Below are 16,606 nucleotides of genomic sequence, written 5' to 3' on the forward strand. Positions count from 1 at the left end.
TGAGTATATCCTTGGGGAATGAAAATGCATCTTACTGTTTGTTTGAAAAAAAAAAGTTAATACTGATGCAAAAACCCTTCACATAATGCATACCAAGGCCAAATATAAATTATTTCTGAAGTTATCTGCTGTTGTGGCGTATTGCTGCCAGTGTGGGCTCTTCTATTAGCATGGATAAGTGGGACCTGACCATATGTCAAGAGAACACGTCCTTTCGAAGTGACCTCATATATCAAACACACACCCCTGGGATACTTTGCCCCCCTAACCACAATGACAGACTCCTCCAGTAGGATTTTTCTTTTTCTTTTTTTTTTTTGTTTTTTCACCTGTGACCGTATGCTGCCTCCTGTCAGTGGTGTCAGTGTGGATGAGACCTTTTCCAGCCTGCCTGATCTGGTACTCTTTAATGACGCCGTTTGGTTTCTCAGGGACACTCCAGCTCAGATGCAGAGCCTCTGCACTTAGGGCCGTGATTCTTGGTGGCAGGATGCTCTCCGGAACTCCTTGGGTAGTAGCTGCAACTACCTGAAGACAGAATTAAACAGCAATTTATTGTAACAGTACACTAGGTATCCTGATCAATGAGGATGTCACTTTTGTTTTAAAATGTTGTTGTCTGGCCTGGCATATCATTAGCAGGGGCTTGGAGAAGCAGTCCCCTTTTTTTCATTTTTTTCCCTCCCATCCTATTTAAACAATGAAATCTGACCTTGAATATATTAGGTAAGTCTCAGACTACCATTTATCACAACAGGTTCAACAACAATTTTGACGGCAGAGTGCAGCCCTCAGTGTTTAAACAAGTAAAATCTGGCTGGCAGACTGTCTTACTAGAGAACTCTTGATAACTCTCTTCCATATGGCCCATCAGTGTCTTTGCATTTTAACAGCCTGATTTTGTACATTTTAAGCACCAGTAAATATGGAGCAAAACCCATATCTGAACTTGCCTGCATATAATATGCTTTGAACAGAATAAATGGGCAGACTTTTCAGTACTCTTCCCGTGATACCTAGGATGACTTTAGAGTGTCTGCACCAACTTTCTAGAGAGAGAAACAAGTGAGAAGAAAATAAATAAATAAATAGATAAATCAAGCCATTATTTAGTCAATATTGTCAAAATATAGTTGTGGACAAAAATTGGCTATGTTTTCTCATAGAATTAAATCTTTTCACTTTGTAAACAATTGCTTTGCATGTAGCAGGCATGAGTTGTGCCTACGCAAAATGCATGGAATTGTTCTAGGACCAGTAACTTTTGACTGGACCAGTCAGCTGCCATCTATCTAAACGGTGGCTCACTCAGAAAGGTTTCTAGAGGTCTGTTGAATAAAACGTTGCATTGTTGCACTGTGGTTGAGCAGTGTGACTGAATGTTTCATTTGGATGGCTCTTGCACAATGTGCAAAACTGTTGCTCTTTTTAAAGTTTTAAGCACATGAAAAGAATCAAAGCTACCCTCTGTGAGTTTGTTTCCTCTTGGGCTTCCTCTGTCAAAGCTGGCTTCTATGAAATGCCCCTTTCTTTATTTTCCTCCTACATTGTTTGATTGTTTATTTCCAGTGTTCTTCACGGGCTTTTCTTTCTTTTTCATTTGGTAGCATTCCCCAGTGCTCATTATCTATGGTATTCTGTATTTTTCTCTCTCTATTCCCCTTCTATGACCATATTTCAAATCATGACTTCAACGTCACACACAGATCTTTCTAGAAACTTCAGTCACTTCTCAGTCTGGCTTCTGACCAGATCTTTTCACATACAGTGCTAAGTACTATCTGCTTCCACCACCCTGCTATCTGATCCTTCTCTTTAAATATGTATCTTAAAAACTTAATAAAATATAAACTTATTCTTTTACCTTTAACATTTTTCTAAAAATGTGTTTGCAGAATAGCACCATGATCCACAAATTACTCAAGCAGTTATTTGAAAATATCCATGACTCTTTCCTTCTATTTCTACAAATATAGTTGACTAGCAAGTCCTGTAGATTTTATCCCCCACATCGGCTGTATCTTTCTGTATTTCCGGTTCTGACCTCTGCTGCCTGAGTTCAGGTCTTTATTATTTCTTGACAAGCCTAGAGCAGAAGGCTTGGAACAATTTGTTTTCCATGCCAGGCTTTTTTTGCCCCTTTCTTCATTTTTCAAAATGAGGCATTTTTTTTGTTCATATCATTTAAATAGAAACTTTCTTCAACTGAATAATGATTTGGAAATTTTTATGGATTTATAGATTACCTCAAATTGGTTAGCGAGGAAAGGACATGGAAGAAAAGATGGTACTGCTTCAAGATTTCACTTATTTTTCTTTAACGCAAGATTGATATTTGGATAAATCTCCCTTGCAATGATCTCTCCTTCCAAGCATGGGTATTAGGACTCAGTGAAGGTGTCACACGAACACCCTAGTTAACACCACTTTGAGGGGGGACATTGTTTTCTTCATTGGAAAAATCACTCACAACCTGGGTGTTCAGATAATTCTTCACATTGAACCCTTTTCCCCAAAGTCTAGGCAAACTCCTGTTACCTTGCTACTAGCGGCACAGCCAGCAACCGTGCAAGCTTTCAGCTGATATGAATATTCCTGAAATGGTTGAATACCCTCTGTATCAGAGAAGCTCAATGATGTTCCCCGAAAACGTTCAATTCCATTTCGAAGGAGAATGTAGTAAATAATAGGACCTAAAAGAAGCAGAAAAGTGACCGCATTTGAATGTCACATCATTTTAACTATTTGCAAACAACTTACAAGTCTTAGTGTTTGGAAGAAATGCGATACTATAGCTTTATATAATTTTAATTTCCTATTCTATTGCTATCTCAAGCAGTTCCTAATTATACTATCATGGAGGAGATGGATTCTTGACATAGATAATCAAAGAGCCATTTATGTTTATTTCCTTTCACTATGAAACAAATTTACTTTCAGTATTAAACCTCTTTTGCCTTCCTCGAATATGCTTTGCTTATTTGAAAGCAGCTCAGATATATTCTGGGATTCAAGGAATTTTACTTGTATTTTATTTATTTAGGCTAAAAATTTATGAGGGCTTACACCACAGAGTGAGTTATTAGTTGGCACATACTTCAAGTTCCCTTTATTGGTACATACTTTTCTAGTGGTTAGATGCATGGCAATTAAATGTAGGTTATACTCCTTTCAGTTTTCTTATGAATTTATGGGATTTTGTTATTGGTATTTTAAAGGTAGCTCAATACCATTTGATTGTATAGGTTTTCTCCAGTTTAAGACAATTGCATCTTCAAGATGGTCTATTTTGGTCCACGTAGGGGGACTCACTCCTTGAGGCACATCTTCTTTTGTTCTGGCCCTCACAGCTTCGCTGAGACCTCGCCCATAGCTGTTCCAGGCAGAAATCCTGTACTCATATGTCATGTAGGGCTTGAGGTTTACATCTGTAAAGAGAGAAAATAGACAGGTTTCTCTTATTTTCATTTTTTTAACCATCATATTAAAAGCGACTATCAAAAAATTAAGACATTTAAAAATAAATGTTTAAGGCTCTAAATCCTTCATGTATAAATAAAACTCTAAAATCTTTATTTTCTAAATTTAAGTAACATTTAAAGTGTTCATTAGATGCAGGGATATGGAATTGCACAGAATAGAATTCCCTGTTTCTGAGCAAAGAAAGAGGGATATATTAAATAAATGAAAAATAAAAGCACTGGAGTCATAAGATTTAATGCTTCACAAATTCAGGTACTTTTGATTTTTACATGAGACAGGTTTGCCAACATTCTTTTATAGTTTTTGTGTCACAAAACCTATAAATTATTACTTTCTATTACTTTGTTAAGATTACTTAAAACATTTTCCAAAACAATACACAGGATTTGAAACTTAGTTTATCATGGTATCATGTCAGTGAATAAAAATGAAAGCATACTCTGCCATCTAGCTTCTTCCCTCTTCCACAAAAACCAGAACTGAAAACCAAAATACAAACCAACCAACTTTATTAAAACAGTAAAACCAAGCATGCTGAGCTTTCCAAACTGGCAAAAATTGCATGAGATGAACATCCATGTGATTCAGTGGTGTCCCCAGAGTCTTAGTTCCATTTAAGCTTTCATAACTTCAGAAATAAAAATGCCACACATCCCCCCCCAAAAAAAAGTACTTGAAAATTTATTTAAATTTATTTTCCATGTCTCCAATTTGATGCATTTTGAATATGTGTGTATGCATTTTTGTATGGGAGCTTCTGGGTGACTCTTTCTCAGACTGAGCATCAGAAAAGGAGGCCTTCCTCCTTGGCTGTCTGGCCACCTGCTCATCTCCATCGGACATGGAGTTAATTCTCAGTCCTGATGCTTGGATTAATTGAGTCACATTTTCCTTATATACATCTACTTAAAATAAACCCTTCCCTGCCCACTGTATAGAATTGATATGAAAATCAAATGCAATAAATTATAGGGCAGAACTTCATAAAATGCCAATTGCCCTACAAATGTAAAGCATTATCTTCCTTTTCCATTTTCTCTGCTTAGAGGGTATCTGCCACTTGTTGCTGTGATGACTACTACTGGCCCCCAGTTCTTCCTTCCATCCTGGTCTAAATGTGATTAGAAACCACACTTTCTGGTTTTCTTTGTAGCGTGTACTGGTCACATGACTCAGATCTCAATACCTAAAGGAGTATAGAAAAGATATGGACAACTTCGGCATCATTTTTAAAAGAGAAAATTGCATACCTCTGGTTGCCATTCTGGATACTGGATCCCTGAATGACCTTGTGCGATTGAGTTGCCTAGACCATCTACCTACCCTCAGATAAAAATGTACCCTCAATATATTTTCACATCTCTGGTACAGAAAATTAAACTACTCATTGCTAATGACTGCTAGTCTGTACCCTCAAGCTCAAATCACCATTTCAAATCTCATTTGCTGCTTCTTTCTTTCTTCATACAGGCTTCAAATCCTAATGAAAGTTATTATTTGTCTTCATGACTGCTAATCCCAATGTAGTGACTAGTTATTAGTAGGTATTTAATAAATACTTTTTGATAAATAAATGATTTGCATAAATGAATAAATTTTATCCAGCACCGGTATTGTCAGCTTTCAAGCTTCTAAAAAAGTCTGACTAAAAGTCAACTTTCTAAAAAAGTCTAAATTGTTCTCAATGGAATTATCAGAGCACCACTCGTGTGCTGAAAATCTTTGATGAAAAAAACATTTTGTTATTTTTCATATTCAATTTATAGTATTTTCTGCAGGGAAAGCAATCTGAAATATGGATTTTAAAAGCCCTCGTAACATTATTATATCAGTAGGTGGAAACATCTATTCACTTTTGGAGAGGGCTACTGCAAGCATGTATTAAAAGTCCTTCAAAATCTTGATCTTGATTACAAGGGGCAGATAAAAGTAGAGGACTTGCTTAGATGAAAACTCGATAATTTTCAAATGAGGGTCCATGATTTAAATCTGTAACTGGGACTGGGAACGTAATAGAAGGTTGGACAAATTGTCCTGTATCCAAGGCCTTTCCTAATTAGATTCATTCCAAGAAATATTTATTGTTTGTATAGTGTTCTAAATCCAAACAACAAGGTAAAGGTAAACAAAAAGGTCCTATTCATAAGGGTGTTTCAATCTAATAGGAGAGCTGGAACAAGTGTCCAAATCCATATAACACATGGGAGAACTAGTGAGCTCCGTGAACAATGTGCCACAGCAGCACAGGGACTGCACTGAGGATGTGACTCTTGACCTAGGCCTTGAGTAGGATGATAAAAGAAGACATTTCAGGTGGAAGAACAGCTTGAAGGACATTTGGAGCACTCTGAAAGGAGCTCCTACACCACGTGGAATCTTCAAAATATGCCCCTTTTGAAGATGGCATTATTTGAATATGTTTCTGCCTCATGGTGAGTTACTTTTATAGATCTGACTCTCAGTTTCCTCATCTGCTAAATGATCATATTTATATGATTGTTTTGTGGGTAATTGGGATAAGGTTTTCAAGTACTTAGTATAACTTTGGGACTAAATAATGTTCAATCAACCTTATCTCTGTTTCTTTCTTCCCTTCTTAATCTTCCTTCTCTTATCTCAGTATCCTACCTTAGTTTCTGTCCTCCTGAGGTTTGCCATTGATTGGCGGTAGCCCCTTGATTGAGTAAAGCAGAATGATAATTTATGACAGGATAGAGCACTATTTTGCTTGTTTATGTAACCTTAGCTTGCTCAAATTATGTCACTTAAATGGATTCTATTTGAATCAAGATGATAGATGATACACACACACACACACGCACACACGCACACACACACAAACTTGATTTTTCTAAAAATAAGAACAGATTTTTTAAGGATTTATGTAAATAGATGAATAATACAAATTTAATATATGGCAGAACTATTTTAGAGATAATTCTAAACTTAACAGTGTTTCTCACACAGCTTAGCCAAAACTAAGAATCATGAGACTAATTGAGCAGGGCCAAGATGGTAGTTAGAAATTAATATTTACAATAAAAACTGCAAAGGTTATTGTTTTTGAGATGACCGGCCATCCTGGGGAAACGTCATGCTTAGGTTTACCTCCTCCTCCTCAGAATAGCACTGTTAGGTTTTATTATTAATCAGACAGGTGTATCCTTCTTTCTGTTGCAAGATAGCAATATTCATTTACTGCATTCAGTGCTATTTGCATTGCAGCTTTTGAAAAAGAAGATTGGGTTTATGGTAAATTAACTGAATATAGCAGTAAAGGTCACATATATCTCCACCAATTTACTTTAATATGGAATACAACCTTGTTTAAAGTTAGACTTTAACGTATTTTAAACTGCTGGTTTGCATACATCCAGATTACGCAATTAATTACTTCATAACGAGCTGGCCTCAAAGTATGATGGAATGTATTGACACCAATTTAAGAAGCGTTGATGCCAGAGTGAAATAAATCTGCATTTTCAGCAACTTCTCACTAACCCCACCAAGCCAGGGGAAGACAGCTTGCTTTCTGTTACCTGTGTAAGAGTACGTGTTTACACTTCCTATATGAATGGTTTCTTCGGCAGATGAACACATTTCTTCAATTGATGCCTTCCCTGAGGAATTGTGAGACCCTCTTATCACAGTGCAAATGTGGCTGGTAAAGTTGAAGTCACACCTGCCACAATGTGCCGTGGCTTCCATAGATGCGGGGCAGAGGGTCCTGCACTCTTTGGTTTCCTAAGTTAAGTGGTAGGGGTGAGGAGAGAGAGACAGGGGTATTTAAAAATTTCATTTAGACATACATACGGTAGACTTCTGTGACTTTCAAATGAAATTTTCCTCCACTTACTTGATGAATGAATATCTCAAAATTTATAAAAAGAAATGAAGGCAGTTTGTGTACTAGACAGAGCAATGACTTTGAAATGACACAGATTGGGATTAAAATTTCAGTTTTACAACTTCCCAGCTCTGTAACCTTGAGCTAGTCTCTTACGTTTTCAAAACCTTAGCTTCTTCAGTGGGAAAAATGGAGACAAAATTTATCACCAGGGTTTGTTGTGTGACTCAAATGAGGTAACACCTATAAATGCCTTAAACGTAGTATACACACAACAGATATTTTATTTTTGCTATTTGATACTTTTCTATGGAATTTTAGAGAAAATACAGAATGTGATATTTGAGAATTTATACTTCTTGTGTTGTTGGGGAAGTTAGTCCCATTAGAAACATTACTGATCCAAATTTAAAAACATATAATGTTTCATGAACTGTCATGGATATAATTATTTATGCTTTTAAACATTTTCTCTGACAAATCTCTGAACTTTTCATGGTTTTTGATAAGTACCACTTTGTTTTAATCTAAGGAAATTAAATACTTAATCATCCCAAATTACAGGAGCTATAAATAAGGCAATAGTTTTATAATGTGGAGATCTACTTTGCCTTCCCTTTACATAAGTAGCATAATATATTTAGAATACTTTTTGCTATTAAAATTGATCTCCATTCAACATCTCTCTTACATAAAACAAGTTGAATTATTCTTGCCAAGTTAGTCAAAATAATAAATTCAAAAATAAATAGTGGAGCCCAGTGTGGTGGCTCACACCTGTAATCCCAGCACTTTGGGAGGCTGAGGTGGGTGGATCACTTAAGGTCAGGAGCTCAAGACCAGCCTGGCCAATAAGCAGAAACCCCATCTCTACTAAAAAAAAAATTTGCTGGGCATAGTGGCATGCACCTGTAATCCCAGCTACTTGGGAGGTTGAGGCATGAGAATTGCTTGAACCTGGGAGGCGGAGGTTGCAGTGAGCCAAGATGGTGCTATATAAATGGAATCCCACTATATAGAGATAAATCCAATGTTGAATTTTTCTCTTTGAAAATAAAGGTAAATCCAATGTTTAATTGTCCTCTTTTAAATGGAATCCATGGGATTCAATATAATCCATGGGATTCCATTTAAAAGAGGACAACCGAACATTGGATTTATCTCTATTTTCTCTAAAAGCCCAACCAAATGACAGTAAAATAATGGTTTACATGTTGAAAGCCTAAGGAAAAAGGATGGAAAATAATACACACAAGACAGTTCATATATTTTTGGAAGCTAGAAAGTAGATGAATGTGGCAGAGACAGTGCAATGTGCTCAGTGATGTCCATGTTTCCCTTTTCTCTCTGGGAACATGGGATGTTAAAATCTGGCTGCAGTAGAAGAAGTCATCTGACTAGATAGGTCTGTGTGACTAGTGCACAGCAAGGATGTACTCTATATCCAGGTATGACCAGTCCATGTGCAATTGTCCCCTCTTGCGCCCTTTCCATTCTGATCCAAGGATGCGTGTGAAGCATCACAAGATGGAAGGGGCTAGGGATCTAGGGATGTTACTTGGAAGTCAACTGCCTAACTCATAATGAATTTACCTCCATACATCTATATCCAAGAATACAATTTTCCAAATGGAAAGAAACTTGGAATCCAAAAACAGGGGGATCAAAACAGGAAAGAGGTGAAAGGAATTCCTGAGTTGATAGCTTAGGGAAGACCTAATGGGCCAGTTATATAGAAATCCCAAGGTGATCCATTCCAGATTGGAACAGGATATAAAAATCTCCAGGAGAGAGGTCTTCAGAAAGCAAAATGAAACCTATAGACTGAAGATTATTATGTAGAAGACACTACTTGATTCAGCATGGAGAAATATTATCCTCATTATAATAATTTAACCAACCTTATGTATTATCTTAATCATTAACTGATACCAAGTGTTTGCAGGGTTTCTAACAATCTCATGAGTTATTTTACATCCCAAAGTGTGAAAAGTGTGTGTGGTCCACATGAGGACTGTGTAGGTGCCTCACTGAACAAGCGCCCTTCCATTGTCTGTGACCAAGACACCCATTTTTAGTGGTCTTATAACGACAATTTACTACAGAACATGGTAGTGTGCTGTTTTTTAAAGTGTTCATGGTCCTTTCCTTAAATTAATAGGTTTCTGGTATCCTGGGTCAAGTTTAACACCCACATACATGGCATGGCAGTCTATGAACCATCACCACATAAAAACATAAGTGATTATACCCAGAAGCCTATTCATTCACTTTTGTGATTGACATAGGCATTTGTTCATCTTGCATTGTCTAAGGGAATATGATATAAATGCAACTAAGCGAATTTGCTGGATCTAAGATCTCTATCAAAGGAGGTGGACGATGGCTGGCAGGCTAGGGAGAAGAAGTGGGAATTTCCTCCTGTCTCCATCCACAGTGCTCCCAGGCATGAAACGGCACCATGCAGAGGCCCCAGACGACCTGCGCCGGCTCTTTCAACGGCACACAGACATTCAGTCCTGCACTAATCTGAAGTGCTGGGTAAAGCTTCCCTGAGAACAGCTAATCATTATTAATTCTTTTAGAATTCATTGCAATAACATCAATCATAGCGAACTCATTTGGTATTAATATGGATGTAATGTGAAAATGAATAATGCACACAGGAGTTTTTATATTCCTATTTTAGAAAAATAGTTATGAACAATGTATTTCTCTTTCCATTGTCAAATCAGCGCCTCTGAGAGCTTTTCTATCAATTACCTTCATCATCATTCCAGTTGAAATCTTGTCAGAGCAAACATATTTCAAAGGATTATATCCAACTCCATTACAGCATTTCTGGCTCTTTGGAATAAGTTCAGTCTCACAGCATTTTACTGGCACTGGGTCATTCTTTTTAACATGTGCTTTAGACTCTCCACTGGAAGCTGAGCAGCATATGGTATCTGACATATTCACATAATCCTGCCCACAACAGAACATCCCTGCAACAATAAAATGTTATATATGAATATGAAATAGAAAAAGGGAAGAAAACTGAGGCTGCTATAAAGTTTGGTATAAAAGTGTCAGACTCAGGCAGTTGCTGAAATGGTGTAATACCTAAGGTAGCATTTCCTTACCAAGGTGATTTAAATGTGCAGTGAGGGTCCTCCTTACCAAGAGCACTAGACACTAATTAGGAAAAGAACACACAAGAGGAAGTGTTCGAAAATCATTCAGCTGGGCCAAACTTCTCTCACGCTCCATAAAAAGAGATCAGATTTCTGTCATGAAAACTGCTTGCGCATTTTGTGATGATAACGTCTTGTTGCAGAGAGGAAGGTTAGTTAAACTATAGGGACTCTGAGAAAGCTCTAGAAATTCCTAAGGGAGAAAAGGTCACCCAAGCACTCTGGGATAAGAGCCCAGGCAGAGTGGAAAGGTAGCACCATCCTAGAACTGGAAACCCTGCAGGAGGAGCAGTAAGTTTTGGCTTAGCTTTATCTAGGGCACAAATATTTGCTTCTTGGGAATTTAGCTGCAATGATAACCATTCTTTCCTCATGAGATGGATCTGGTATTTATTCAAAATCATCTGAGCATGTTCACTGATCAGGTGCACCCATCAGTCATTATTTTTTAAGCCACACTCGGTTCTAGACACAACATAGACATGGGTGACAGGCTGGGGGCAGCGGCAGAAAGACCTTGTGGAGAGGATCACTGATCCCCACATCGAGATGAAAGACACATGTACCTGAGATACCAAATAGACTTTTTTGCCCACTAAATTCAGTTTAATTACCCGCATTTACATCATTTAGACATTGTCATCAAAGAGAAATAGCAGAAAATTTAACATTAAAGCAGGAATAAATAAACATTAGAGTCAGACCAAGCTAGAAATTAAGGTGCCTATACTGCATGTCACATTTTTTCATATTAGAATTTATATCCAGTTATATAGCAGTGTGATGAATGATTTATTTTAATTGGAATTTTGTTTATTATTAGTTCCGATTGATAACATAAGGAACCTCAGATTCAAAGTGCCCCGGGGTCCTGAATTGTTTAATCTGGTCCTGTGTAAATATCTACATTATGAAAGACACTCAAATAATAGATCAAAAGTGCTTTTTTAAAAGAATCATTGTACGTAGACATTGGTTTGGCACATGCCTTAAGAAAGATGTTTATCCACACATGACTCCAAAGAACCCTCTCATTCATCTTTCCACTTATAAAAATCTCCTAATATTAAAAAGTCTTATTTGTGATTAATGATATACACTGATCCTAACAGAGTTTTGGCATACTATGTGTATCTAATGTGACAACTCTTCAAAGTAATTGGTTTAAAAATGAACTGCTCTATTAATAATTTTAGTTGTTTTAACATTTCCAGGAAAAGTTATCTCAAATAAATACACAGAGCAAGGCTCATTTCAGTCTGAGTCTTGATTATAGTGGGTATATATGTGTATGTGTGTGTATGTATAAGCACATACACACACACACGTTTAGTGTGTGTATAGACATGCATACATGCATGTGTGTATATATACACACAAAGACATACATACATACATGTGTGTACACACACACACACACACACACACACACACATAAACTAAAAAGAAAAATCCATAGCTTCAAGTCTTATGTTTGGGCATTTTTCTGCCCCTTCTAATTAGACATTTAAATACAACCTGGGATTCTTTACTGTTATATTTTTCTCTAGCAGTTTTCTTAAGACAATTCATGTTTTTCTTTTAAAGAGCAATCAAAATTTGAAAACTGGCTCTTGAGGGAGCAGAATATATTCTTCCCCTCTCCCTCCCAAATTACTTCATGTTTTCACTGTGCTTTAAGAATAAAATAAATATGCAGACATTGACCTAATTTGAAACTCCTAATCAGTCATCTGATCACTCTGAGGGACTTCTGACAGGTCAACTAAAATTTTGATAATGAACTGTTTCTACACTAGAAAAGAAAAGATGTTTTCTTTTACAAAGAGCTTCATCTTTGTATTGCTGAACTGAAATTTTCAGTCAAGATTTCACTCACATAACAAGAAGTGACTCTCTTTCTAGTTTCTTTGGTAAACCATTACTTCTTTAATTATTATCAACCTTGTTCCAGTGTGATAAATTGCTAATTACTTAATACCCTAATCAGCGTTCATTCTTTGCACAGATAAACTGTGACAGTGCCATTAATTTAAATAGTAATTTCACTTAATGGCCAGAACGGCACACCAGATTTTTATGCAGCATTTTCTGAAGACTGCATCCATCACTGCAATATTCTGACATAAAGATGTCTGACGTGCACTAACTCACTTAGGGAGAGCAGATGTTGCGGAGCAGAGTTTGGTAGTAATTCCCATAGTGCATCACTTCAGCATGAATGAGCTGCAAATTCAGAGACAGACAATCTTCTGAAACTGCATTGCAATAACTTTTGACCCCTACCTAATTTATCACATGTAGCACTTGACTTTTGAACTTTGACACACAGAATGAACAATTTTAAATATGCCCAAAGAAAAACAAAATAGGTCATGCATTATTGATGGATGGGTCCATTCTTCCAGAGCCTCTTCATTAAATTTGTACAAAGGTGGAGAGTGTCTTTGAACAAGATGTAGATATTATTGAAGTAGTACAGTACACATTAAACTAGTAGATGTTTATTTTTCAGATCAAAAAACATATATTGTGTTTCTAAACTGTGTATATATTCAGTGGTTTCCATTGATTGGACACACTGAGAAAATAGTGGAGGAAAAAAATTTTACTCACAATATTAATATTTCAAATATGCTACTAATACGTATTTCATATCTTTATCTAAAAAGAAAAGCATTTATAAACATATCTGCTGGGTGAATTTCTAAATAGTTAAGACTGCAAAACTGGCATTCCATTTATTTTTTAAACAAGACCAAGAATGATATATCATGCTTTTGAGATAAAAATAGTATAGTAGTAAAATCCAGTCTGGAATATGACAAATCATTGTGAAACTCTGAGATTGTTCATGGGGACCAAATTTTAAGCCAAAGGATATTTTAGGCCTAGAAGGAAAAAAAAGTTTTGCGATTAGTCATCCTTAGGACAAATGTATAACATTTGTGGCAGAGCATGAAAGAAAAGAAATTCACAGTCAGTCTTCACCAGTAGATGGCTCTATGAATACCATCACAAAACTGAGAAAGGGTAGAGTAAAAATGCTCCCCAAATCATTGCGATATATTTTATAGCATTTATATATTGCACTTTTCAAACAAAATCATGTTATATGGAAATCTTTCAGGGAAGTATTCTTTCAATACCAGCCTTACACTATGGACTTCTGTGGTTATATTTCCCTCTGCAAAATTCCCAGATTCCCATCTTATGAAACAAACAGTGATAGTCATTTGTTCTGCTGAAGTCAGAGTCCAGGACATGGAAACTCAGTGTATTCTGAAACAATTTTAAGTCTGAGTTTCACATCAAAGACCGCATGAACAAAATTTATAATAGAAATAAGTCAATATATTCCAAAGTCATCTCATGATCAGTTTCCCATGGCTAACAGAAAAATCTGTCCTCTTTGAATGATAAAGAGGCTTTAATTTTCATCTTTTCATACTAAGGGATATAATCAAGTCCAACCCAAGATTAATGGCACAAATGATAAAGTCATATAAGCAAACACTAAGAAAAAAATGAGTAATAAATATGTTTAAAATCTATTCAAAGAAAATGGCTAAGAATACATATCCACTGAAATGACGCGCATGACTTTCATCCCGAGATACCTGTATAACACTTCTACACAACTCATCTGCCCAGAGAGAGCACTAAAAACATAAACGCCACCCCAGCACTTCTGTTCCAACAGCATCTGTTAATTCACTCCATTTATAAAATACATATTGACAAAGACAACTGAACTGGGACCAGGGAGATTTGATTTGGTGTGAGAAAGTCAATTCAATGTGATTTTGTTAAAGGGCTCCTGCAGGCAAATAAAAGAGTTTAAGTAATAAAGTACATAAAGAGATGTTTTACGAGCCAGCCCGGTCTCGTGGCAGGCACACAATGCCAAGCAGTGAGAGAGGCCGGGCTTAGGAATGATATTATGAGATCCAAACCCTCATGTAGCAGGTAGGCTGTTTGTTGCTAGGTTGAGGAGAAAAACGGCCATATGGATATTCTGGAAGGTCATTAAGGTCACAGTCATTAGGGGTGACAGGAGCGAACGGCAGCAGAGAGAGGAAAAATACATGTGGAACCTGTCTATTTTCACTGCAACCTGCAGGAAGGAAGGTCAAGAGAATAAAAAGAGATTTTTTTTTCCTTTGTAAAACCATCATTCCTTCAGTCCACTGTGATTATCAGAATTGGCAGAGCTGTAGAATGCCATGAGAAACTCTAGAGCTTATCTTGATTCACAGGAGTTGAGGGTTGTCACCATTTGTGTAAGGAATGTTTGACTGGCATGTGACACCATCTTGAAGTCAATAAAGAAGTGATTCTGAAATTCGAGTTCATGGATGGCGTTCAAGGGTAGATAAAATTACAGGCAAATTTTTGTGTGTATTCTATGCACTATTATTCAGAGTGAGGGTTTGTGACTTTCAAAAGATTCTAAAGGAAAACAAGAATGATTGTCCTAGTGGACAGTAACCTCCATTCCACTTCTTAGAACAGATGCATTTTACTTTATGGCAATGGTGTTCTGACTTCTCTTTCCTTCTCTTTCACATTTGTTCTGCCACCTAAATTTAATCTTAAACTACAGTTCTTATCATCATATTGACTCTTCCCTGAGTGCTAAATAATATTCAAATCCTTTTGCCTACTCAGATTTAGCTCCTTTCTTCCTTACACAGGGTGTAACCTCCTGTAAACCAAAGTGCTCACTACTATTTGTGTTTTGCAGACTGCTAATTTCACAGTTTAGCTCAAGCCACACCTGCCAAAATCATAGTCACTGTTTGAGATTCCAATCCAATGCAACAACCCCCTTCATTACCTTGACTGGAGTGATCTCAGTCTTAAAAATATGCATGCATTCATCCCTCTCTCATGGCCTGTGTATAACCTTGTAGATACTTTTCTCCTTCATTAGATTATAAGTTCTTGAGAATAAAAGTGGAATCTTAGCCACTTTTACACTCACAAAGCACCAGGAGTGATATCTTGAATATGGTCACTACATAATACATATTTAACAAAGGAGGGAGTATGGCAATTGACTAATTCTTCTAAAAAGCTACAGATGAACAAACACACTAAAATAAAATGTTTTTCTGTCATTTTAAAACTCTAATGTATTAGGATATACAGGGGGTAACACTTTTGTATCCTCCCTCCCTCCTTGGTTCTACATTTAATAGATGTTATTAGCTACTTCATCTAAAGGAGAAGGTATTCAATGGTTAGTCACAGTACAGGATAACTAATTGCCATAATCTTCTAGTAGACATTATTATGCTTTTAAGCAGTGGTTCTCAAATTAAGGTCTCAGGATCCTTTTATACTCTTAAAATTATTGAGGACCCCAAATATCTTTTGTTCATACGGGTTTTATCTGTTGATATATACTGTGTTAAAACTTTTGGCAGAAATTTTTGAAATATTTATTTATTTATGCATTTAAATATAAAAATAATAAATCCATAACATATTTATGAAAAATATGTTTTTCAAATTAAAAATAGTGAGAAGAATGACACTGTGTTACATTCTTGCAAGCTTTTTAACTGTTCAGTGCAAGAGAAGGCAATTTAATTTTCTTTTTGATTCTGCATCTGATCTGTTGCAAATCATATCATATCCTCTGAAAAACTCTATTGTGCACATATAAGAGAATGAGAATTTATAAGGCATATAGTAGTTTAGTATCACAGGCATACCTCATATTATTGTGCTTTGATTTACTGCACTTTACAGATACTGCATTTTTAACAAATTGAAGGTTTGTGGCCACACTGCATCAAGCAAGTCTATTGGCGCCAATTTTCCAATAGCATGTGCTCACTTTGTGTCCCTGTGTCACATTTTGATTCTTACAGTATTTAAACTTTTTTATTATTATTATATTTGTTATGGTGATCTGTGCTCAATGACCTTTGATGTCTCTATTATAATTTGTTTTAGCAAGTCATGAACCTTGCCCATGTAAGATGGAAAGCTTAGTTGATGAGAGTCCTGTGTGTTCTGACTGCTTTACAGATCAGCTGTTCCCTTATCTTTCCTCCCTCTCCTCAGGGCTTCCTATTCTCTGAGACAT

The 16,606-nt window shown here is 36.4% G+C and overlaps 1 protein-coding gene across 1 annotated transcript in view; it reads right to left on the bottom strand.

The window, feature by feature from the left end:
• USH2A (usherin) overlaps positions 1-16,606 on the bottom strand; it is a 775,604-nt gene that overhangs the window by 149,591 nt on the left and 609,407 nt on the right. The window contains exons 51-55 of the mRNA XM_064383503.1: positions 10,094-10,317; positions 7,023-7,227; positions 3,231-3,428; positions 2,539-2,693; positions 330-528 (exon numbers count right to left, since the gene is read on the bottom strand). Of these exons, the coding sequence (XP_064239573.1) occupies positions 330-528; positions 2,539-2,693; positions 3,231-3,428; positions 7,023-7,227; positions 10,094-10,317 (981 nt within the window). The remainder of the gene's footprint in view (positions 1-329; positions 529-2,538; positions 2,694-3,230; positions 3,429-7,022; positions 7,228-10,093; positions 10,318-16,606) is intronic.

This window comes from Aotus nancymaae, unplaced genomic scaffold, assembly GCF_030222135.1.
Source record: "Aotus nancymaae isolate 86718 unplaced genomic scaffold, 86718_ANA_hifiasm-v0.15.2.pri h1tg000032l_0, whole genome shotgun sequence".
Classification (NCBI taxonomy): domain Eukaryota; kingdom Metazoa; phylum Chordata; class Mammalia; order Primates; family Aotidae; genus Aotus; species Aotus nancymaae.